The sequence below is a fragment of the Neolamprologus multifasciatus genome, chromosome 4 (assembly GCF_963576455.1).
Source record: "Neolamprologus multifasciatus chromosome 4, fNeoMul1.2, whole genome shotgun sequence".
In the NCBI taxonomy this organism is placed as follows: Eukaryota; Metazoa; Chordata; class Actinopteri; order Cichliformes; family Cichlidae; genus Neolamprologus; species Neolamprologus multifasciatus.
In genome coordinates, this window is record NC_140442.1 from 15,923,586 (window position 1) to 15,948,995 (window position 25,410).

Genomic DNA, 25,410 nt, shown 5'->3' on the forward strand with positions numbered 1-25,410 from the left:
AAACACACAGATTTTGGTGGCAGTTTATTCTTTTGACCCAATTCCAGTGTTTATTCATTGCTTTTCAAGTGTTACAGCTTCCTCATTAAGCTGGTCGAGTTTACATGACAAATTTTCCATATGTCCTCCCTGAGAAACTGTAGGAGTATCTGCTGGGCTACACGGCTGTTCAACTTTTTGCCAGGATAGCGTGTTTGAAATAGACACAATGGGAATGTTTTTGTGCAGGATGTGACAGAATTTGAAGGCGGTAAAGTGGCCTTTGAATGATGAGTAATCCCTTAGTCATCATGGCCTCTTCCAATTTTCTCTTTTATTAACCTTGATGGGAAAAGAGGCATCAAGGGAGAAAGTCTCACAGCACCTTTAGCAAACAGGCTGATCAAAGTGGTTTCCGTCTTTGTACTGTACTTTTTTTTTCTTCTTTTTTGGATCCCTGTCCGCTGAGACAACAAGGACACACACAGACACCTACTGTCTCTCTTTCAAGAACATAGGCAGGCATCTTGCACAAAGGGTCCCCTGTGGTGGCTCATTTGAACACTAAAGACCCCTCCAAAACACCACTGAGTCTGTCCAATAAACACTATCAACACTACTGTAGCCACCACGGTACAAATAAAGGAAGTGCAGCTTCTAAAATGTCCATCTCGATGGACATTTTGGCTGCCTGAGCTGCTTTCCAACCCCCTTTTCGTGTTATCTCAGCAGTGCAGTTAAGGAGTAAAGAGCTTCATAGTCAGAAGTGCAAAGAGGACTTATTCTTGTGCTGCTTAAATGATGTGATAACATCTGTCAGTGAACTTATCCACAGTGAGCAGATGTTTTAATCTGCTGCGTATGCACGTGCCCTTCTAAGCCACTGGTAGGAGCTGTGGAGTGATAACAGCACTGTGATTTCCTTTCCTATGGCAACACACTGTATCTTTATAAGCACTAGAGATGGTAAAGTGACTGTCCTTTAGTCAAAACACACGTTTCCATTGTTGGGAATTCCCTTCAATATCTTTGAATCCTGCAGCGGTTCAATGAAACTTTCATTACTCTGCAGGATGTTTGCCCCCCAGCCACCCCCCTAAAAAGAAACCCCAAATCATATTTGTCCATATTACACGTGCTATTTTGAAACGCGTCGTTGCATTTATTGTGCAACCCCATGAAAGAAAAGAAAAGGAAAAAATGCCCGCGTCTTTAAAGTTTATGTAGCAACAGAGGGATTGTAGCGATAATGCCATTGGGGCGGCAGATCAGTTACTTCTGACGCTCCAAAGCCTCAGGGAGTTGGCTCAAGATTGCCTGTCTTTGATAAGGTCCTCACACTGTAGCTACAACTTCGTGGTCTAAGGAAAGCTTGCCAAAAGATGGGGAGGGAAAGGTCAGGAAATAAACCGAGCAGCCTTTAAACAATATTTCGTCACCAGTAACTGCACAAAACTGAGGGGTCTCCACCACTTTTTTTTTTTTTTTTTTTTTTTGAAGGCACGAGGTTGCAATTGTTTTTTATGCAGCTGCCGGGACCCGGCAGTCGGTTCCTCACTTTGAAGTGCGCTGCTCCAGCCTCTCGGTTCAGTTGGTGTTGGAGTCGCCTACAGGAGAGATCTACCGTGCGGCATGGCAGCCTGAAACCATAGGGAGGAGAAAAGGAGGAGGCAGAAAAGCGATATATATTTTTTTCTTCCTCTCTCGAGTGCATTTTTCTCTCTGTAAACTGACTCGAACCTGAACGGACTGTATGTGGACGCGCTGAGGAGACCAGCATTGTGGATTATAAGCGATTTTTTTGTATGTGTGTGTATGTATTTGTGGAGGGAGAAGGAAAAAAAAGAAGAAACCCGGAGTTTTAATTCGAGCTGAAGAACTCGTGGATCGATGGTAAGTTGCAAGAGTGTGTGCCTCCTCAAAGTGGCCCCCATTGGAGTTCTCTTTGATGTGCTGTTGACTCGCCTTTGAAGTAATGTTCTGAGGGTTGGGGAGGGGGGATGATTGGTCGCTTTTCTTACTTTTAAAGCCCAAGGAGGAACTGAGTCATCTCTGTGCCGTGTTCACGGAAATTTCCTTTGCGATAATATTTCGTACTTATATTTTTACATATTGAAGTAAGTGGTCGTTTCTATATATATTTGTGTGTGTGTGCGTGTGACTTTCTTCCCCTCACAAGATCAGACAGATCAGAGACTTCGGTGCACTTGGAGTCTGGACGTTTATTTATTTATTTTTTTAAACCAGGGCTTGTTTCGTCTTTAAACGCAGCGTTAAAGAAATATGTGACAAGTGTGTGGGGGTGTAATGTGCGTTATCATTCTCTTTCTTTCATTTTTCGGTATCCTGTGGGAAGCTTTTGACTTGTAGCTGTGCCATGAGCTCTTTTTTCTAATCTCTTGACATGTTTAACAGTCGAGCGGTGGATCGGTGATACTAAGTGACATGTTCAAGGTTGCACAGCAGCCGCTAATACACTAACTACCGCTGATGCTTCGGGGACAAGTTGTAGCGATCGTCTGTGCAACAAACTGGGGGATGTTTTAAACAGTTGTGGAGGCTAAAGCTCCACAAGCAGCAGCCTTGCTGCCCGTATTAACTATTTCGGTCACGTTTTTCCATCACTTGGAGTTTGTCCCACATCGGTGTCCTACAGGTACTTGAAGCAGTGGCTCGATTTGGTGTATTTTTTTTTAAGATGAGACGTAGAGAAATGAGAGAGTGGCAGGGATGGTAGGGGTAAAACGATCAGGAAGCGGCGTCCGTGCGTAATGCTTTGGCATTTTATTGGGAGGGAGAGGAGTTGGGGAGGGTACATGTCTTATTAATTGGCACTCAGGTCTTAACCCACTTTGACGTGCATGTAATTACTACTTCTCGTGATGTTATCGAAAAGGATGGCGGCGATCCAGTACAGACATCGCTTAGGTGGGTGCCCCCCTTCCCCTCTTGTTAAATGTTTTAGTTTAACCAACAGCGCCTTCTGTAGAAATCATATCCCTTAGTTGAGATATGAAGAAGTGCTGTTTATGTAATTCTGCTGCAGCTGGATTTTTTTTCTCTCCCCCCCAAATCTGAACTAGTCTGTCGGTTTCTGTAAAAGTCAGCGAGGGTCTGAAAAGGCTCTTACTGCGTTTCTGCCCCCTTTGAAGTTGGGGCGGATCTGGTTTTGATTAGATCAATACTTTGTGTTTCAGAGAGAAGCCGGGCAGCCAGAGAGAAGCCCCCCCGCTGACATAAGAGAGTGAGGAGATTACAGTAGAAGCTCAGAGGAGGTGGAACAGCACACACGCGGGCTCTCTCCTTGCTGCCGTCAGAGCCATGAGCCGGGCGCTTATGGACCATATCGCCAGTAGTTTTCGCGAAGATGCGCCTCGACCCCCTGTGCCCGGGGAGGAGGGCGACGCGCCCTGCTACCCCGGCAAACTCCCAGTAATGAAACCACTGGAGTCCCCCAAATCCGTTCTGCTCGGCTCTCCGGGTTCCTCCGCGAGGAGGAACGAGGATGGTCTCGGGGAGCCAGAGGGGAGTGCCTCCCCGGATTCCCCGCTTTCCCGGTGGACAAAGTCTCTGCACTCTCTCCTCGGGGACCAGGACGGCGCTCTTCTTTTTAGGACATTCCTGGAGCGAGAAAAATGTGTGGACACTTTAGACTTTTGGTTCGCCTGCAATGGATTCAGGCAGATGGACCTCAAGGATACCAAAACGCAGAGAGTCGCCAAAGCAATTTACAAGCGCTACATCGAAAACAACAGCATTGTCGCCAAACAGCTGAAGCCCGCGACGAAAACCTACATACGGGATAATATTAAGAAGCAGCACATAGACTCTGCCATGTTCGACCAGGCGCAGACCGAGATCCAGACCGACATGGAGGAGAACGCGTACCAGATGTTTCTGACCTCTGACATTTACCTCGAGTTCGTGAGAACTGGGGGAGAGAACCCGAGTCACGTCAACTCGAACGGGCTGGCGGACCTGAAAGTTGTATGTGGATACCTGCCCACGCTCAACGAGGAGGAGGAGTGGAGTTGTGATTTGAAAGCTAAAGCACTTATTGGACTTTCGGCTAAAGCGCAGAGGGCCCCCATTTCCCTGAGGGCAGTGGAGGTGATGGACGGGGGATTCAGGTATGGCGCTTTTACTCTGTTTTCTGGTGCAAAGTGTAAACCTGTTGTTGCACACCAGAGGCAACCGTGCAAGTATTTCTCTCCTGTACAAGTGCTTTTTCTCAACACCACATTAGTTTGGAGAAAACTGGTCAGCCTACCCCCTCCCTGTCTTTCACTCTGGCCCCCTCTCTCACCGTCTCCAGCAGCAGCAGCAGCCCTCTGCTGGCGCTCGCCTGGATTTCCGGGGCTTTGAAATAGTTCCGCAGAGTGAGGGATCGTCTTCCACAGGAAAAGTTCACAGAGCACGCTGGCTCTGGCCCCAGCCAGCAAATAATAGATGATGACATTGCTGTGCTATGCCTTCTCTTGTACCACACTGTCCTCAAGCTTTTGGCAGAGAGATAAATGTATAGCAGAGCTATAGATGGCACTTTGAAGTGGCTGTTTTGTAGTCTCACTCGGGTGCTTGCTAGGCCCTTTTCTCGTTTTTTTCCACGTTGCATTTAAAGGAGGGTGTTTAAGATTAAGACTGCATCCCAAATAAATTGAAGTGATTCATGAGTTTAAAGGACAGCAAAGACAGCAGTGTCAACTCTGGGGCATCCTCTGATGTTCCTGTTGCTAACTTACAGTGACAGGCTGAGCTAAGCTGACAGCTACCTGCTCAGGACAGCAGGGATTGGCAGCTCTCCCTTTTCTCTGCCCTCCCATTGTTGTCACCCTTTCAGATTCAAAACATGTGCTCTTAATTTCTCCCCCTCCCCTTTTTTTCTCCTTTCCTCTCCCCTTACCTTTTCTCATCTGACTCAGATTCTCTTAAAAAAAAAAAACATAACAAACGGCAGCAGCTACAGTGCAGAATCAACACCCACCACCACCACCTCCCCACCAAAAAACCTTCTTCACTCTCTTCTTCCCTCTTTTCTTGTTTGCGTCAATTCTCCTCTGATTCCCTCCTTCGCTGCGTTTCCCCCCACCCCAACCCACCCGCCTTCTCTACTTTTATCTTTTTCCTTTGAAAACTCAGGGATAGGGACTACGAGGCATGCTTTTGGAGCGAGAGTGAAGGTGGGGAGGAGGAGGTGGGAAGGGGGAAAGGGAGCGAAAGGAAGGAAGGACAGAGGGAGAGGAGGTGGTGGGGTAGGGGTGGTGGTGGGACGTATAAAAGAAAGGGAGGGAGGAGAAAGCATAAATGAAGGGGTGAAAGAGGCAGGGAGGGAAGAATGCAAGGCCAGCTGTGTTAAATACCTGACTCTTTGCGAGCCCCTCTGAAGGTCAGCCCAGAGCTGGGGGCCTACAGCTTTAGTCATGCTGCGTTTCTGCTTCCTCGTGAAGAACCCACCTCTCCCCTTTGTTTCCTTCTCTGACACACTCTCATGCATCCCACTCCATACTTTTTTCCTTTTTTGGGTCATTCCCCCTCCTTTCCTCTCCTCCTGTACCATGGCAAGAATGCATACACAGCGGGAGATGTATGCCGGGGAAATGGAAAGAGAAATTATGGGATATTTAAGAAGCAATAAGGAGAAAACTGAAGTTTTCCCAGGCCTCAGACTGCTCTGTCACATCCATTCGTTGTTGTTGGGAGCAGATGAGTGAGGCTATAGTTATAGTCCTCTGAAACATTAGAAGATGCAGCTTGTTTTGATGTGACCTTCTCAAAATGACAGAAACACAATGAATTGTACCCACCTGTTGGATATTGATTCATATTAATCTGATTTTTGTTGGAAACTTCTCAGGTCATACAAGAGAGGAGACTCACTCAACCCCTGCCATTCAGGCTCTTTCGCTCCTGTCAGCAGCACGAATGACAGCGAGGTTTCCAGTGACGCCTTGACTGATGACGCCATGTCCGTGACTGACAGCAGTGTGTAAGTGAATATTATCCAAACATGCGTTATGTGTGTGTGTGCAAAAATGAGAGCAAATCCCAAAGAGCTTTCTGTTTGAAGCTGTAGCCATACTGGAAGAATAGTTTGCCATTGATTGGATGGATTGTGGCACCTTAAAAAACAACCAAAGATGCACTCCAGTAGCCAGGACGTGGTCTAGATTAATGCTAAGCTCCATCATAACACACTTTTGACTTTGCCACTGGAGTGTATATACAGGAAGACTTTGAGTCGATTAGAAGGAATGAGTATAGTAACTTTACATTTTATGCATCTGTGGGCATGAGCAGTGTTTTGATGTCAACTGATTTGCTTGTTACACTTTCTGATTAGCCTCTTGCTGAGTCTTGCCCTGCTGGGGCTCTCTTTTCCTGCTATTAGGGAGTATTTCTTCTCCACTGTCACCAAGATGCTTGTTGCGGAGAAGAAAATCAAGAAAACCTCATTTTTAAAAGTTGACATTTGTCTACATTAGCTCTGATTGATCACTTATCCAGGAACTTACAAATCAGTCGCTCATGCTGTACATGTGGTTTGCGCTTATCTGTGTACGTGCCTTGGCGCTCGTTCTTCTAAAGGATTGCTTGGCGTAATCATGTGTCTCTCAAGTGACAAGGTGCTATGAAGTCATTGCGTGGTGCACAGCTCAAGGCCAGATGTGCTTTAGTCAGCTGGCTTTTGGACGCAAAGCAAAAAGAAAAGTTGGTGCAACAAGTTGCGCTTTACCTCGAGTCACCTGGGAGGAAGGCGGGGTTGTCGAGGCACGGATGGATGCAGTAACTATGACCAAGCTAATGAAACTCAAAGGCTGACACATGGTTGTTCAGCTGAATTAATGGGGCTGGGTTACACATAAGTATGGCAGCTATAAAGGCTTTTTTTTTTTTTTTACAATGGGACGTCCTCTGTTCTGGCATATCACTACACAGCCTTGCTTCAAAGAGACCGAGGCCTATATTGCCCTGTTCCGCTGTACTTTGCCCAGAGCCAGTGACAAAGCCCTGGCCACAGGGACGCAGCTTCTCCACCTCATTTTCTGCCCGTTCTGGCCTTGATCTGAATATCTGCCTCGCCGCTTTAGGTCAGTTAAAAAAAGACCCATAAACATTTGAATTTCATTTACAGATAAAGAGGAGAAAAAAAGAGAGAAAAGGGAAAACGCAACGGGGGAGGAGGCGGTTGGGTGGGAAGAGAAAGAGAGTAGCGGAGGGGGGATTTTTGCTTATATCTTATTTATGGATTTGCTTGGACGCTGGGGAATGCAGCTGCGCAGACTTCAAACATTACCTTATCTTACAAACCAGCCTTTTGATGTGCGGAGATCAGAGGCTGGCTGCAGCAGCGCTTGCCAAATGAAGATTGGGGAGGGGAGGGAGGGGTGGTTGCTTATGCGCATGACTGTGGCATTTCAAAGCAAAAGTGGAAAAGTGCTTCTCAGTTAGGCTAGGTCACCAGGAAACTGCTGTTTAGCGTGGAAGGAAAGAGATTGTTTTACACTGTCAAGTGCTTCAGTTTGAAGCTCTGCTGTTTGTTGTTTGATTCCCTCTTTTTTTTTTTTTGAGTCAGTCAGCCCTTCATCCCCTCAGACTTAACCAGGTTACCTGCACCCTTGGGTCCTATCCTGCAGTAACTCTTTGAAAAAGCATAATGAGTAGCTAATGCTAACTGTGTCCTCAGCTTACCATAAAAGTCAGGAGGGAGATGCTAATGCTGACGCTACTTTTGGCCAGTAAAGTGGAGCACAGTAACTGCAGTGTGCATTTGTGTGTATGCTGGTGAAAGGAAATGACCAGCAGGGTGCCCGGTGTTGTGCTGGAGCCAGCCCTGAAAATGAGTGTCGTTTCTAGGGCAAATAAAACCTTACTCATTGCAGCGTAACCCGAGCCGCTCGGAGGCGGAAATGCTGTCATAATTTACCTCTGAGTAGCCTTTTTGTTCTCAGATTAAGCCTGAAACATGAAAAGTTAAATGAATTGGAGAATTAATAAATTAGATTTGTTCTTGCTTGAACTGTGTTTGATCTGCCCATTTGGCTAACAAGCTTCTTCCTGAATGTCTGTTTGGTCTTTAATGATGTATCCGATTGGGTAATTGACCTTTGTGTTGTGTCTGCGTACCCCCTCTCCCCTTCCCCAGAGATGGCATCCCTCCATATAAACTGGGCTCCAAGAAGCAGCTACAGAGGGAGATGCAGCGAAACATGAGGATGAACAGCCAAGTCTCGCTGCCTGCTTTTCCTGTAAGTACACAAACGCACACAGACACGTGCATACGTACATGCATAACTTCACATACACATGCTCAGAAGTCTCCATACCACCCTGTGTTTGGGTCTCTCTGGGTTCTATGAATAGTATTGCACAAACTGTATTTGGCATCTTCAATTCAACAACGCCAGCAAAGATCTAAAGAGTAACGTCAAAGACCCAGCCTCCCACTCTCTCTCTCGCACACACACATACACACACATTCACATAAGCTCGCATGCAAACACAACCCCGCTCCCTACCTTTGGTGTCACCTACACCCCCATTAGGGTTCCTTGAAGTCTGCGGGAGACGGGGGGGTGGTCTCTAAGCTGTTTATCGCCGCAGCGCTCGGAACACACCAGGGTTTTTCTTCCCCACCGATGGTGTAAATATGGAGAACAGAGAGAGATGAGGAAGATCTCTGCCGCTTTATCCCGAGGGCTCTGAAATCAGCCCGGTTCCTCAACAAAAACACAAAGATACTCAGACACATTCACACGCACGCACATTCACGCACACGCGGCGCTTTGATCCACGGATGAATGGAACAAACGCACAGGGAAGTGACAACTTCCAGCAGAGCTGGCCCCCCCCTTTTTTCCCCTTTTTTCACAGCCCCGCCACCCTTCCAACCCCCAGCACACACACACATACAGAAACACAAATGCTCAGCCAGCCCCCTCCCCTAAAAGTAAAGGATCTAAGGGGAAGAGTTTGAGCATGTCATGTGAGCTCTCAACAGGTCAGAGGGGAGTTTGTAGCTTAAGGCTTAAGAGAAGCTAACTTCATGTTGAGAGAAAAAAAAATCTGAATCGAAGGCGGTGGGGTGGGGGGGGTGGGGGCACAACTTTCAGTAGTAGCTGTAACAGAAGCAGCTTGTTAAAACAAACTTAAAGTAACTCCCTTTTTTTCCACATTATGAGGTATGCAGTAACTGTTGCTGTTGGATCTTGCCGCTTTCACTCACTCTCCCCCTTTTGCTTTATTTTCTTCTTTTTTGGCTTTTATTCTTGTTTTTGTTTCCCGTCTGATTTTTGGCGATGGCTGCCATTCCCATGGTGCACCAGCTCCAGGCACCATCAGACAGCTCCTCTTTTTCTCACTTTTTTCTCCCCTTTATCCCGACTACAAAGGCTTATGAGAAATTGGGGGTGGGGGGGGTGGGGGGGGTGGGGGAATCAAGACTGCAAAAATAATTTAAGATGCGTGCGTATGCACCCAATCTCGTGCTGTCACTTTACTGTACGTTAAAGATGCCCAGCGTGTGGGGGTGGGGCTACATTACCTCAACCTTTCTGATGTCCCATCCTGTTTTTCTGGCACCTTTATCTCTTTCCTTCAGTCCTTCCCTCTCTTCGTTTTTCTCCCACACACATCTCAACTTCTCCCAGTTTCTTTTTCTTTTTTTTAATCCCTCATCCTTTTCCTCCCTGGAGTTCTCTTCCACCCCCTGTCGATATGTGGCTTTTATTTCTAGATGTAAAGCCACTGCTTCCCATCAATCTATCCCTCCATCCCTCCCTCAGCCGCTCTATTCTCCCCCCACTGAGTGTTTGATATTTGACGAGGAAGGCTTTGAAGTGAGCTGACTTTAAAGAGGCCTGCTGATGATGACAGAAGGAACCAGCCGAGGCCCTGGCCCAGCATGACCATGCACGAGGCCTGCCAACCCCTGAAAACAGCCCTGTAGCCATAGGTGCCAGTGCGAGTGCCCTGATCAGAACTGCCTTTAGTGGGAAATGCATGCTGTAGATGATGTGAAGTGCTATAGTAATGGAGGGATGGCATGAGTCTTGCAGTTTCTTATATATCTTCTGTTTTTATATATCTCCTCTACAGCGTACTCGCCATCCACCCAAAGAGATGATACCAATGGAGCCAGCACAGTTTGCAGCCCAGCTCATCGCCCGCCTGGAGAACCTGAAGAGGCAGCAGGAAACCATGAACACATTGGAGGAGAGGCTGCAGCAGATTCAGGAGGTTTGTGTGACTCTGGTTCTTACTGAAGAAATGAAAGATGAAGATGTTTTGTTCTGGCCTTGACTTAGTTTGCCTTGTTTTTATCAGGAGGAGGAAAGAGAAGATGCCGAGATCATGGGAAGTGCTCCTGCGCTCTCACCCCACTCCTTACCCCTCCTCTCTGGCTCCTCTGACGAGGACCCCCAGGCCATCCTGGACGAACACCTTTCCCGCGTCCTGAAGACCCCCGGATGCCAGTCCCCGGCCGTGATCCGGCATTCCCCTCGATCCAGCTCGCCAGAACACCAGCCTTTCACGCGCGCTGGCTTCAGCGTCAAGGGCCTGGTGAGAACTGGGCCCTCCAGTTCGTCTGTATCCAGTCCCGACCAAGGGGCGATTACCCTGTCCCTGGGTCCCAACAGAACCCTCGTAAGCAGGCAGAGCACGAAACACATCCACCACCACTACATCCACCATCACGCTGGTCCGAAGTCTAAAGAGCAGATCGAAAGGGAGGCAGCCCTCAGGGTGCACAGCGTGTGCTCCGGCAGCAGCGAGTGCCAGCCCTGTCAGCCGTACCAGCGCAGCCGCAGCCTAGGCAGAGAGATGTGTGGGGCCATCACCACAGACAACAGCATGGGGTCAGTCCCAAGCACTTTTTTCATATTTGTCTCCCATTTGTTTTTTCTTTTTTGTCGGTGTTTAAAATAAGCAGTGCAATTACTCTTCCAGGCGTTCAAGCTCTCTATCGAGGCGGGTGTGTCGCTCAGGGGCTGAGGATGGAGTAGCGGAGAGGTGCATGGAGGACTGTGGACCCTTACAGCTGCCCACTGACACAGCAGATCCCACCCAGAATGTGCTGCAGTGGATCCTGGAAAGTAAACGACAGGGCAGACACAAGTCTCACAGGTGAGTGGAGGATAATACTTGGAGTATCTGTGTGAGTGTTGGGGACACCTTTTCATGTTGTTAAAGTCAAATTTCCCCGTCTCCCTCTCAGTACCCAGAGCACCAAGAAATCCTTTGGAGGCTCATCTACTCAGACACACACGTGGGGCGGGGGTGGAAGCTGTGGCCACCTACGTGGTCACCAGCCATCCCAGCCATTCATCCAAGACCCAGCTATGCCTCCGCTCCCTCCTCCCAACACTTTGGCGCAGCTGGAGGAGGCCTGCCGCAGACTGGAGGAGGTATCCACCAAGCCCACCAAGCAAAGGTACACACAGACTTCAAAGACCAGATTATTATTAAGTAACGCTCTTGGTTATAACTTCAAACTATTCCAGATGTGCTTTTTAAACTCAAGTCTTATTTCATTTCTCTTCCCAGACATTCAGTGTCCAGCCTTCAGCGAGAGAAGACCCACCTCATGCCCGTTCAGGACGGGGCGTCTGTCCCCCTGCCGCTCGTCAGTCCCAGCCCCGCTGGCGTCCCCGCGACCAGTCTCCAATCAGAAGAGTACGATGCCTCTACAGTCCTGCCCTCCCTCTCCTCTCCTCCTTTCTGCTCCTCTTCCTCCTCCTCTCAGCTCTAGCCTCCAACTTCCAAGTGTACTTTGACCCTTTTTAACTCTTCCCACTTGTCACCCGCACCACTTGCTTGCACACAGATAGATGAGAAGCAGCTATGCTACACATACATTACACCCCCACAGACACTCACTTATTTAAAGCTTTGTACACCTAGCACTGCCTCTTACGTCTGCATGAATCGCGTGCATTTGTGCTGTGCATGGAGAGCGTTTGTCTGTGCGTGTGTGCAGTCACTGCACCACCTGACCGAGTCATCCCTTTTCATATATCTGTATCATTTTTATTGGCTGTCCTTCAGTGAGCTGGCACTAGGTTGGGGCAAGCAGAGCTTAGCAAAGGGAGGGTTTCTCTGAAGCGGGCCTACAAAGCCTTGGACGTAGCTGAAGGGGAATTGATAACCGTGCACACACAAGCGCAAACTTATAGACGGCACTGGGTCACTCCGTCACTCAGGATGCTCTTAGTTACTGTATTTCTTGTCTGTTGTGGGAAAAATTTAGTAGATTGCTTGTTGGAGAACTTCTTATTTCTCTTTTGTCGAGATGTTGTCTGGTATAGCGAAAGCGTTCGCTGCTTCTGACACCCTTCCTCTCTGTCTTTTGTTTCCCGGCAGGTGTAAGAAGGGTTCAGGAAGCCACGCGGTGAGCAGCGGGGAGACAGTGGTGACGTACTTCTTCTGTGGTGAGGAGATTCCTTATCGGAGGACCATGAAGAGCCACAGTCTGACATTGGGTCACTTCAAAGAGCAGCTCCGCAAGAAGGGCAACTACAGGTGTGTGCAGGCACATTAAAATATACAGATCAGTTTTAAAGTTTTACAGTACTGAAGCAGCTTTAGTGACATAAATACAGTTAACTTTTTATGAACTGGGATTAGTTCATTGGCCTTGATATAAAACAGTCTTTGTGCTGACTTGTAGACAAAGTTTATCATTTGATCATTTGATTTCTAAGGTGTGGGAGTATCTTCATGTCCAACATTACTGAGGCTATTTTAACCACAGTGACCAATCAGAATGATGGAGACATAAACCCTACTACCTTCTCTAGTGGTAAAATTCTGCCTTTGAATGGCGGTCAGCACCTGCAAGCATAAAAACCTGAAATACTGTCTCCGTGACTACGTCAAGGACTGATATCAGCATTTGTTTCCATCGGTGTCTGCACTCAGGCAGGCCTCTGGATACGTGTGCGTTTGGTGTGAGGGGTGCAGTGAAAAGGAAGGGACAAGAGGAGGGAGGGAGGGTGGTGCAGGGGTTAGTGGGAGAGTTTGAACTGGAGCGATTTTTGGGTCCCATCTGGTATTGATTTCCATGCTAAGGTACACTTAATACACATGGCTTTGAAGCCCCAGCCCCTTTCATTTCAACCAACAAAGACTCACACAAATGGCCAGCGTGCAAATTCTTCACTGATGCTATCAGGGCCTCTTTTTTTCCTGCTCTGGGGTCTTGTGTGTGTGCGTGCGTGTACCCGCGCGCGCATTAATATGCTTTGCGTTGAACGCGCGCAGTGTTTACACATGTTGTAATCATTTTATGGATATTTTTGAAAGGCATACAGTTAAATGCCAGATCTGCTTGTTTGCTCTGCTACGGGGCCTTCACCGAGGCCGCTCGGCTTCGATGTGTGTTTGTGGAGAGAGATTTAATTTGATTGTTTCTTTCCAGTGGGCATTAAAGGGGGAAAAAGATCAAACATTTATTGTTTAGACTGCCACGGTCTCCAAGATAAGCACGGCCCAAGTATTGTGTTAATAATTACAGGTATCAAACTGGTGATGGGGGGGAGAGAAGCAAAAGCAAAAGAACTTAGCAAAACCTCTTCCTGTCCAGATGTCCACAACGTTTTCAGATCAACAAATGTGACAAGCACTTAGCGCCAAGTTCTCCACATCTGTCTGTTTGCCCCCACCCTTCCTTACACCCCTTACTTGCTCTTCTTTTCTCTCTGGCTCACAGTCTCAGTTCTTCTGTCATACCATCCACATTTTTTGGAAAGAGAGCTGCACGGCGCTTTAATAGCAGCCAGAGAATGTGTGGAGTTGGGTCATTTCAACATGGCAGCGGTTCAACAAAGAACAGTACTGCTCGGCCCTGCCAGACGATATTGGTGCCAGATGTCAGTGCAAACGGAGGGAGAAGGGGAGGGGAGGCAGATCCAGCCACATAAAACATGTTCCAGTGGAAATTCAGGCTCTCTGTCTCTCTTAGCAAGAAAAAAAAAGAGGGCGATCATAGCTCTTTGAAGATTTTGGGTTTTTTTTTTTTAAAGTAGGAGGGCTCAACTTTTCTTTCTTCCTCTCCAAGGAGGGAACAGTTATCAGGCGTGTCCTTCGCTCTTTGATTCCATCTGATCGGCGCGCTTTTTCCTAAAAGGAGGTTGCTTTATTTCACACCCTGTGTCGTTGCCCTTTATTAGTGATTACCCTCGTGTTAATTAGCACACATGCATGCTTGTGCACCTCTGCAATGCTGCAGTTCTAGTTTTATAAGTGTTGCATGTCTTAAAAACAAAGAACAACCACAAAAAACACTCGCAAACATGCCCGCATTCCAGTCACCACACACCGAGCAGATCGAGGAATTTTTCCATTACATAGTTAATGACTGGATTTTGAGTCCCGGTTAACCAACCCACCCCTGCTGATTTCTCTTCCTCTAAAATAAGGACTGGGAGGGGGAGGGGGGGGGTTACATCATTATGGCCCAGTGAAGTCATGGCTGACGAGAAGCCCCTCCTGAGTTTGCTTCTTCTGCACACATACACAAAAGTCAGCTGCCTTTCCTATAGGTCTCAGTAAGCGCTCACACTGTCAACACGGGCGAGGAAGGACACACGGCATACTGCTTGCTCGCTCTCCTCCTCCCCCTCTACTTTGTCTCTTTTCTTTGTCCCTGTAATAATGAACCGGGGATGAGGAGTGAGTGAAAGCCCTGTGCACGAGCGGGTGTGTAGGAGTCAGGGGTAATGACAGGCAGACTTGCAGGCACCCAAAATTTCAGCCTTTGTCAAAGGACCCCTTCATTTGCACACGGGTCTAATTGGCCCCTGTTAGCCAGGGCAAAACTCACAGCAACACAACGGGGGGGGGGGGGGGGGGGGGGGGGGGGGGGGGGGGGAGGAGAAGGAACGGGAGAAAAAGTAAAAGAGAACAAGTGGAGGGAGGGATGTGGAGAGAGGAAGCCTGCTGTTTGAAACCAAGTCTTGTCAGCAGCAGGTTCCACCCTGCCCTGGTATCAGCAGGCTTGGCTGATTGTGTATTCAGTGGCTCGGCTGCAGATAGCAGAAATGAAACTTCATGTTTCAAAGGGGAGCATTTGACTTATCAGGTTTTCTTTTTCTTTCTTATTTTTCTTTGGACTTTTTGTTTATGAGCTTTAAAGTATCTTGAATCAAAGGGAGAAGTATTTTGTGTTAACGCTTTCATCTCTCGGTCACAGGTACTACTTCAAGAAGGCCAGCGACGAGTTCGAGTGCGGCGCCGTGTTCGAGGAGGTGTCCGACGACTGCTCCCTGCTCCCCACCTACGAGGGGAAGATCTTGGGAAAGGTGGAGAGGATGGAGTGAGCGCTGCCGGAGTTGATCAATAACTCTGCGGATGCCCTCTTTCATGTGCTCTCACACATGTACGCAGCGTGTGTGTGTTTTTTTTTTTTTAAGCTAAGACTTGAAGGACTGGAGATGTTGTTGAAGGAACGCTGGTTTTTGGGCATGCGGACTGGAAGCGGGACAAAATATCCACATTACCGGACTATCAAGTGAAAAGCTCATCTAGAAGTGAAGAAAACGTGGACTTTATGCTGCTGGGCTCAAAACTTCCCAAAAGAGGAATATCTAGAGACTCTAGGTGAATGACCACTTGTCAAAGAAGCAGGGCGCTGTGGGTTTAATTTGAAACTGAGAGCCTACTTGAACCCTCCCTGTGCCAGTGTCTGCCTATAGTTGCTCACTAGCGCATTACTAATATGTATACGCAGATATACATGTACATTGCATTGTATTGTGATGCTCGTATTGCTGTGTAAAGATTCTATAGCTATTTATTGGAAATACCCCTTTCCCAAATCCTATTCTTCTTCTACTTCCATGGACAAGCTGCTTGGAGTTGGACAAACTTCTCGAATTATCCACATCTGTGAACGCCCCACCCTACTCCACCCAACCCTCTCCTTCTGAGCATCAGTTCTCAAGCAAAGGTTTTTATTCCTTTTCAGCCCCTCATATTGAACTGTAAACATCAACAATACCTCTTCAAGAACTCCACTCCCACTCCGGGACATCTCCGCTCTCCTGGCCGGAGAGCGTACTGCTGAAGCTTTGAGAATGGCTCTCTTATCACTTAAAAGTTCGATAATATATTTACTACTGCAGTGCTATTTGTGGATGTGTCCCCGTCTGCTCTTAGGGGTGGGGTGGGGGGTGGGGGTGGGGGGTCTTCAGTGTGCTATGGAATTTAAAACAAAAAAATGCTATTAATGTTTAATTCCATACTCTGGGACTGTGCCCAGCTAGCCTTGATCTGTCACGTCTTAGTGCCTTTGTTTCAGCGGCGCAGGCATCGCACAAATAGCCAATATATTTACGAGGAGGAAACTGCCCTGAACAGGTCTTTGAGTCCCCAAAATGTGTTTACACCATATTCATATTTACCAAGAAAAAGTTCTATAACGTGTTCCCCTATGTGCTTACCTGTTAGTGAGTGAGTGTGTGTGTGTGTGCGTGACTGAGAGTATTTTAAGCCTGCACTATGAGCTGCAGATGCTAATGATGGTGGTGATATATATCTATATATATATATCTATATATATATATACACTATGTTCATAGTGTCTTTATTTGAGTACAGTAGCTGTGCCTACATGGATTCTTGCCATGTTTTTCACCCAGTTTTCAGGGTCCTGTTACTCCCTTGGTTTTTACAAGGGGCCTTATGTTGAAAAGATATTTTTATGCCTTTTAGTATCATCATGTTTATGTTTTATGGTATTTTTCATGGCTTCCTTGGTTCTTCTTGTAAACTGTAAATTATGCGTTCTATAGAGCTCAGTTGAAAAGATGCCTCGGTACTTTAATTATTGTAATTATGAAGAGATGTAGCCTTTAATAAAATGTTCTATTTTTCAAATTAGCAAATTGCTTCCTCTTGTTTCTGTGTGTGTGTGTGAGTGTGTGAGGGAAAGAGAGTTTTGATTGGACTTTGCTAGCTCTAATTGGGATATTAGGATGGTGGCGCGTCTGTGTGTGCTTGTGTTTAGAAGCAGCTTCACCACACACACACACACACACACACACACACACACACCCCTGCTGCGCAGAGTAAAACTCATTGGATCCAGTGAGAAATTTGCATCCATTATCAGCTCTTAATGTACTCCCTGTTGGAAATGAAAACATGCAGCATTAATTTGGCCACTAGAGCCTCCGTGTGTTTTAGGGGAAGAAGCAGACAGAGACCGGGAGAGCTAAGTGTGTGTTAATGAGACATTTGGCAAATATATGTTATAAGTACATTTTAGCCAGCTATTTACATGGTAAAATGTTTGGCCTCCTGTGGCACTTTATGAACTGCGTGTGAGGGTATAACGTGCATTTTTGCTCAGTCCCAATTAGGGCAGAGGGATGAGAACTCTCAAACATAATGCTGTTTGAGTAAAGGTTACTCATGTAGTCCAACAGAGAATCCCAAGATCGTCTGATGGGCTACATCAACTTTGTGTCTCTGAACTGAACGGTAAAAAATAATCTTATTTACTGGAAAAAGGTATGTTTGGTTAAGTGAGTCCAGGAGGCGGGACACGTGATGTCCGCTTGCTCGCTGTGGATTCAGCGGCACGATCAGATATTACATGGACTTTGCACTGCAGCGGTGGGGCATTAAAGACTGCAAAGAGTCGGATGACTGTGCCGTGCACGTGTGAAACCTTTTTTTTCCCTGATAGATTCTCATAGACTGGTTTTACGCCCCCGTGATTTCCCATCTAACTCCAGACTACTGTGCATATGCAGTGTTTTTAAGTTTTTCAGCACCATCATTTTCTAAACAATTAGCAACTATGGGTGAACACAGTTGATGCAACAGGGAGTAGGAGTGGTGAAGCTAATTCAGCATATGTGTGTGTGGGTTTTTTTTTAACATTAAAAATGAGGTAAACACAGGTGTTGCTAATGACATTAATGAAGGTTTTGTTTAATATAGCCTTAATCTAAATGATTAGTACCACCTGTGTTTACTGTTTCATGTGAAAGAGGTCTGTCGGAGGCTCTGGCTACATGCAGTCATGGTAAAAAAATTCTCAGGAAGTTTTAAAATGAGGTAAATACAGCTTCAAATGACATTACTTGCTACACCGTGTCATTATTTGTTTAACAATAATTAAGCTAAATGGCAATTCAGTAGCTTGTATAACCACCATTAGCAGCTATAATTTGGAGTAGTCTCTCACATTGTTGTCAAGGGATTTTTGACCACTCTTCTTTACAGTGTTCTTCTTTACAGTTCATCGAGGTTTGAAGACGTCGTTTACACGCAGCTCTCTGAAGGTCCCACCAAAGCATTTAAGTCAGGATTGAGGTGTGTGCTTTGACGGGTTCATTTCAACACCTTAATTCTTTTCTTTTTCAGACATTCTGTTGTAGGATTGCTGCTGTGCTTGGGATCATTGTTGCATCACCAAATTTCTGCCAATCTGTAGCTGTCTGATGGCCTCACATTTGACTAGTTTGCTACACAGAGAAGTTCGTGGTCAACTCAACAACAGCAAGGTCCCTAACCTGACCAGCAGTCCCCAAGCCCCGGGCCGGTCTGTGAGTCATTTGGTACCGGGCCGCGAGAGTTGAGACTCGGGTGTGAAATGTATGGCTTTCAGGGGTTTTATCAGTTTTTAGTGTTATTTTGTTATCGTTTTTTTCTTTAACTCGGTTTTCCTGGGTCTTTTTACGTGTGTTATGAATAAATCTTCTTTTTTTTCGGTACCGGTACTAGTTTTATTTTGTTGTATTTATCCACGACACGTTAAAGGCCGGTCCGTGAAAATATTGTCGGGCACAAAAAAGGTTGGGGACCGCTGTGCTAGACCGTTGGTATGAGGTGTTTTTGCTGATATGCGGTGTTTGGTTTCTGTCCTGAGGACAGAGGTCTTGTGGTTTGTTCAGATGCAACTTGTTGTTTTTAAAGAGTCTAGGCTTCTTCCTTGTTGTACTTGTTCATCCATCCAGTCTCTTCCAGTTATCCTTTTCAGGGTTGCAGGGGGCTGGAGTCTATCACAGGGCGAGACATAGGGCCTGGACAGGTCGTCAGTCTCTCGCAGGGTTAACACAGAATGACAGGCAACCATTCGCACACATTCACACCTATGGGCAGTGTAGAATAACCAGTTAATCCAACCCCACTTGCGTGTCTTTGGACTGTAGTACCTGGGGAGAACATGTGAATGCCACACAGAAAGATCCCAGCCAGATGGTAGATTCAAACTCAGGACTTAAACACAACTCTGCTGTGAGGCACGCTGCCCCATATTTGTTCAGCCTTTTTCTAATTGTTCTGTCTTTAACTTTAATGTTTAACATGCTAACTGAGGCCTGTGGAGTCTGAGATGGAGCCCTTTCTCTGTGCATTTCACGATTTGACTTTACTTGGATGTCCATCCCTGGGAAGACTGGCAGCTGTAAATGATCTTCTGCTTAGACCGATGGGCAGCAATTGCCTCTCTAAGAGCAATGCCGATGACAGTTAAGTGTGCGTTAACACCAGACCACCAGACTTAGCTGCACACACTTGCTGATGATCAATTAATCAATAAAGTGCATTTGATTTCCTTCTACCATGACTGTGCGCAATACTTGTTAGAAACTCCTTTTTTTCATTGCACTTATGGGACGTCTTAAATTAACACTGTCCATCTTTGACTGTTCCTCAGTGCGCATCAGGTGAAACCTCCGGCTGCGTATGATGATGTAATTAACTCAAACTAGCATGCAGGCAGCATTTAAATAGCTAACGGCTTATGCTATAGCCTCACCTGCACACCGATGCCCCCCCGATGCTATTTTACCCGTCACGTCCTTCAAGTTTCATTGCTTAAGAGTGTTGCTTATGCTGCCTTTCATATTGAAAGGGCATCATGATATTGTTAAAATACCATTTTCAGCCCTTTCATCAGCAAAGGTCAGTGCATACACTTGAAGGCCATCTTTTAGAATCTTTAGAACTAAGAGGCCCTCACAGAGCGGCGCTCCACTGTCAGAAGGCCTTGTGAACCCACCTTTGTATGGGGAGCTATTTTAGATGGGGTCATCTTTTTGAAGGATTCATGGGGTTGGGTAGACTCTAGACTGCTATTCATGAATGTAGGAAGGCTTTTTAAACATGAGTGAGTGATGCATTTTGGGGTTGTTTTTTTCACCGTTAGCTTTTATATGTCTTTTAGCTTATCATCAATTAGTGCCATAGAGATCCTGAAACCAAGCAGTGATCCTTTGTGCTGGTTCAGAGTTATTGGCATTAAAGATTGTGCGTTTATGTGTTGTGGGTAAAATGGGTTGCTAATGGGAGAATGCACATAAACACTACTTCAAGTCTGAACAACAGCTTAGAGAGGTTAGAAAGCCTTGCTTGGTCTGTTGATATCCATGATGGAGAAAAGTGTACTTTTTCTCTTTCTAATCTGTGTTTTAAAAGGACAAGAAAAACACTGCAGCTGAAAGACCAGGAAAGGAAGGATTCAGGAAATGTGACCATCTGAGGAGCACGGGAATGCACTATGAGGGATGGGCACAACACATGGGCACGTAGCGTATCACAGGGGATGCCACTTCTGTGATGCCTCACAACATCCCGGCTGAAAGACTAGCATATTGTGCCCCCTTCTTCCAAGGCTATTGCTCATTTACAGTCTCATCTTTGTTAGGTTACCCCCTGATACATCCTTTCTAATGACAGGTTGACTGGTTGGTGCCCAACGTTTAGTCTGCTTTAAAGGGAAAAATTTATGGCTGGCTAAAACCACATTTGACGCAGTGATCATCCTGCTAGCCATGCTGTGTCATGTGATAGTTTAAAAGGTTTCAGGAAAATGCATGCATGTGAACATGTGTGAGAAAGGTGCTAGATCTAATTTCCCAAATAAATTCGCATGTAATCAAATCACAGTGAACCCGGCAGGATCGAGACCATCGGCCCGTTTCTCACGAAAACATTCAAAGTGTGTCTGCCGATTTAAAAAAAGAAGGCAAACAAAAGTTCATGGAATTGAGAACAAAAGCAAGAACTTTTACACTTTAATCTGTTTTCTGTCCAGTTCTACATTTATCCACTGATATCTTTCTGTTGGATCTTATGCAGTAAGTACTGGCACATACTTGGGTGCACAATTCAAAGTAAGCAGCTGTGAACTTTAATCAACTGGCACGACTTTGAGTTAATCTGCCACCTCAGACTCCCCCTCACATCTCTGCCTGCTATTGTTTCACCAGTTCATATCCAAATTCTGCTACCTGTCCCGCCCACACGATGTGAGATCAAAGGCTTCTGACTTGGAACAATGGCAAACAGGAACCTAAACAGGATGTGGAACCAAAATCTCACAGAGGCTCGCTGAATGGCAAATGCGAGCCGTTGGTGTTTGTGTGCGGTCGTTACAAAGCCCGTTTTCAAAAATGGATTGTTAGTGAAGAAAAGGTATGACCTTGATCCCATCCCCCCTTTGGAGTAAAGCCATTTCAAAGCAGTGGTAATGCACTTGCCACATCCCCTTCCTGAGCCTTAAATGTTTTGGATTTTATGGCGAAATGGCACGGCAGTGTACATTAAAGCACACGATAAGTTGATCCAGAGTTAGAAACACAAACCTAAAGAACAGCTGAGTTGCTCACTTTCTGTCACCGCAAACCTCTTTTTTAAAAAAAAAAACTACAAAAAACCCTTCAGTCATTTCACCATAGACTTGTAAAAGAGAACAAGACCCCCAATTTTCCGTCCAGGTTTAACAAACCCCATCATTTAACCTGCATCAGCAACTGCAGTCGCAACCATCAACCCAGACAACCAGTGACTGTGGTCAATCAGCGGCCCACGTCTGGATCCTGAGTAGACGCCACTGTGGAAACTGATCCCTTCACCGTTTAACCAATCAAGTGACCTTACACCACTTTATACTAACGATGTCATGTTTAGACAACGGCTGCTTGGCCACGGTGAGCTGGACGATACCCATAAGAGAGGAATTAACAGAGTTATCACTGTAAGGCATAAACTGGATCTGCATTGTCATTGCAGGCTTATAAACGTTCTGTTGGAAGGCTTGAGAGGAGTAGCTGATCTTTTATCCAACGGTACAGACGTTGTATTTTCCTCACCAATCACCAAAACAGCAAGAAACTGAAGAGATTATGTATCTCACTGTGCTTTGGGGAATAAAGAAGACAGGGGCTTGACACTGAAAGCCAGAAACCCAATCTGCTGCCGCTGCGGTGAAGCAGCACCCGGATGCTATGCTGCCAAAGGGCACTGAGGACATGAGGCGTGATAGCCGGCCGGGCCGCGTTGGGGAATTTTGCGTGCATCCTCCCCACAACTGAAGGGAAGGCATCTTTTGTAAAGAGAGGGAGCGCCTTTGTCCTCCTTTGGTGTTTACGTTTGTCTTAAATTTCACCTAGTGCACAGCGCGGCCCCACCAAGCCACAGGATAGGCATTGTTCTGGGCCCCGTGCAGGAATGGTAGCCTGCAGTCACCTTCTTTCTGACTGTCGCCATTGTCCCACCACCAACCCCCCAAGCTTCTTTGTTTTTGCTCCCTGCCTCAGACAGCTCAGATTGTTGCCTGATGTTGCTTCCTCTCTTCCCATTGTTTCCATGTCTCCTCTAATGTATGACTTTTCTTCTCCTTCTAGGTCGATGTGTGTGTCGGTTGGCTGGGTGGTTGGAGGGGATGAGAGTGTGGGGTGTGGAGGGGGCTGCAGTACACAGAGTGCATGTGAAGTTTTATGGTTAACCACATGTGTTTTTGAATCTTTGAGCTTCCACATTTTTTTTCCCCAGGGTAAGGAGTCGGGGGAAGTATATAGCATGAGGATGGGGTGGAGAGAGGGAAGTCGAGCAGGGGAGAGAAATTATTAAAGAACCAGAAATCAGACATGTGGTTCTTGTTTGGAGTGCTACATGCAGAGATGGTGGGTCTGGCTTCTCTTTGCTCCAACCTGCATGTGTAATCTAAACATCCCACTGATTATTAAACAATATGGATGCCTCTCATGCCCCCTCGATGTGAACCAGAACCAGCTAAACACAGCAGGATCACAACAAATTAGCAGCACGCTCTCCTTTTTTTAAAATCTGAGAGTCACAAGACCAGCTTTTTCCCTCAGTGAACAAGCAAAATTCAAGAACACACCACTTTTCACAAGGCAGCTCTTACAGATCAATATTTGTTTCTTTGTAATATTTTATCCTTTTTGTTGGTTGTAGCTACGTGGGAGCATATTAGCATTATGCAACAGGACTCTGGCCTCAATACACAATGTAGTAAAGTTGGACCACATGCACATCAAACATCACAGCACGCCTTCAGTCTGTTGGATACAAGCATCACCCACACAACTCCACTCATCTGGGTAATGAGCTGTTTTACATGCGCACACCCTGAGAACACCAAAAGGCCACCGTATCATACCACCGGACCTTTGGGAAAATTAACCAAAATTCATTTTGTCATACAGGAGTTACAGGATAATTTTCAATAAACTCCAGGTTACTGCAAGTTAATCAAAGAAGTAAACGTGAATTTTGTCAACAGCAATAATATTTCATAGATAAATTGTAAATTAAAAACTCATTTTGCTTTGGTTCAAATAAAACTGTTTTTTTCCAAAAACCTAAACCTCTGATTTTTTATTACAACATGATGACATTATCCATCCATTCGCTTCCTCTTATCCTTTTTCAGGGTCGCAGGGGGCGCTGGAGCCTATCTCAGCTGTCACAGGGTGAGAGGCGGGGTACAACCTGGACAGGTCGCCAGCATGTCGCAGGGCTAACACACAGAGACAGACAACCATTCACTCCCACATTCACACCTATGGGCAATTTGGATTAATCAGTTAACCTATCCCCACAAATTGATGATGACATTAGCATTGCTGTTATAGAAAACTAGTGTAGTATATTCATCTATATACAATCTTGTGTCATTGTGAAGTTATATATTTTATTTGCAAAAATAATGTTTTAAAGAGCTCAAACAAACAAAGTACTTATGCCCCCCCAATGACAAATATGTTGCTTGGAGATGATCCAGTGGAAACTAAAGCATTTTCCTAATTCATGTGAGCCTGACCTTTGACCTAAGACCCTGAAAGCGTTACACAACAAAATGGTGTATTTTTATTTTATCTTTATCCATGTGATTGGAGCAGCATTGGCGGAAATCTTTGGCTTCTATGAGCTGTCAAACCTGAGATTTTAAGATATATTCATGTAGTGTGTCATTTTGCAAAATCTTATGGTTTCATTTTGACGTTGTAAGGCATTAAAACAATTTAAAAGGTGTTGTACAGCTCTGTCCATGCCCTGCCATGTGATATATTACTTAATATGGTTTCTTACATTTTTTTTTCTAGGTCAACTTTGAACTTGGGAGCTAACATCAAAGGTCACGGTCATACAGTCTAGCATGTTGTTGTGAAGTTTGTAGGTGATCCATTAATGTATTGTGGGTAATTTCAAGTTTTTACTCATTTTCACATTTGGTATGACCTTTCCCCAAAATTCAATCAGCTCGAGCTGTTACTGGCATCCACCATCACACAAAATTGAAAAATAATATCTTAAATAATCTTGAATTACACTGCTAACAATCAGACGAATAAACAAACAGAGCTGATGATATACTCGCTCCCTTTTAGGGGAGAAAACTCTCTCAACTGCTTCTGACAGCGTCTCTAAAAACAAAATTTAATGTGACGTCTTCTGTTTGTATCTTACATTTGTAAGCGGGGTAACATGAGGGCCCTGCAATGTGAATACGCTAACATTATTTGTTTTAAACATTTCAATTGATGTAATAACATTGTAATAACACCCTGATTTTGTAGTTACACTGATAAAATTGAATGTAAGTTCGTCTTTTTATAATTACTTGTTAAATTTGAATAATATAATGGTACCAGGCAACCTTAATGAATACTGCTACTCAGGCATACAGTACATATGCTGGTCTGCACAAACAGGACATACATCTGTGCAACATGATGCGGTGTTTAATGTTTAATCACTTTTTTTGTTTTAGAAATGTGTCACTTACATTTTACATTTTAGTATATTGACTACAAACTAGTAAGATCACAATTTTTGTTTAATATCTGTTTAATTTTTAATAATTACCTGAGGTAGATGCTTTATATGTTTGACTACAAAACCAAATTAATCCTAACTCATGGCCCCTTTGATAGATTTTAAGCTCTTAAAGTCCTCAGCAGATGAAGATTGCTCCATAAGGTAAGCTTTAAAAAAAATAGAACAATGAAAAAAGTCATTACATGCTAACCATACACAATCATAATTTCTGGTTATTTGCTTTTCATCTTGTCGCCATCCTGCGACCCCCTTGAATTATGTCATCTCTCCAGCTGGAAAAAAAAAAGAAAGAAAGAAAGGGAGGAAGGTGAGAGCGCCAAGGAGCGCGGTGAA

At 45.5% G+C, this 25,410-nt stretch overlaps 1 protein-coding gene across 1 annotated transcript; it reads left to right on the plus strand.

Annotated features, from left to right (window-relative positions):
- Positions 1-1,583: 1,583 nt before the first annotated feature.
- On the plus strand, positions 1,584-17,910 carry axin2 (axin 2 (conductin, axil)). The gene is made up of 11 exons (XM_085155871.1): positions 1,584-1,872; positions 3,177-4,109; positions 5,834-5,965; positions 8,123-8,225; positions 10,075-10,215; positions 10,303-10,835; positions 10,927-11,103; positions 11,195-11,410; positions 11,524-11,652; positions 12,340-12,498; positions 15,170-17,910. The coding sequence occupies exons 2-11, from the start codon at positions 3,301-3,303 to the stop codon at positions 15,294-15,296; spliced, it is 2,526 nt and encodes an 841-aa protein (XP_085011997.1). The 5' UTR covers positions 1,584-1,872; positions 3,177-3,300; the 3' UTR covers positions 15,297-17,910.
- The last annotated feature ends 7,500 nt before the right edge of the window (positions 17,911-25,410 follow it).

Excerpts from the sequence above, each read along its gene's own strand:
- axin2 (XM_085155871.1), top strand. The coding sequence starts at position 3,301 with ATGAGCCGGGCGCTTATGGACCATATCGCCAGTAGTTTTCGCGAAGAT. Across the intron at positions 5,966-8,122 it reads TCCGTGACTGACAGCAGTGT|AGATGGCATCCCTCCATATA; the intron begins GTAAGTGAATAT and ends CCCCTTCCCCAG. Across the intron at positions 11,653-12,339 it reads ACCAGTCTCCAATCAGAAGA|GTGTAAGAAGGGTTCAGGAA; the intron begins GTACGATGCCTC and ends GTTTCCCGGCAG.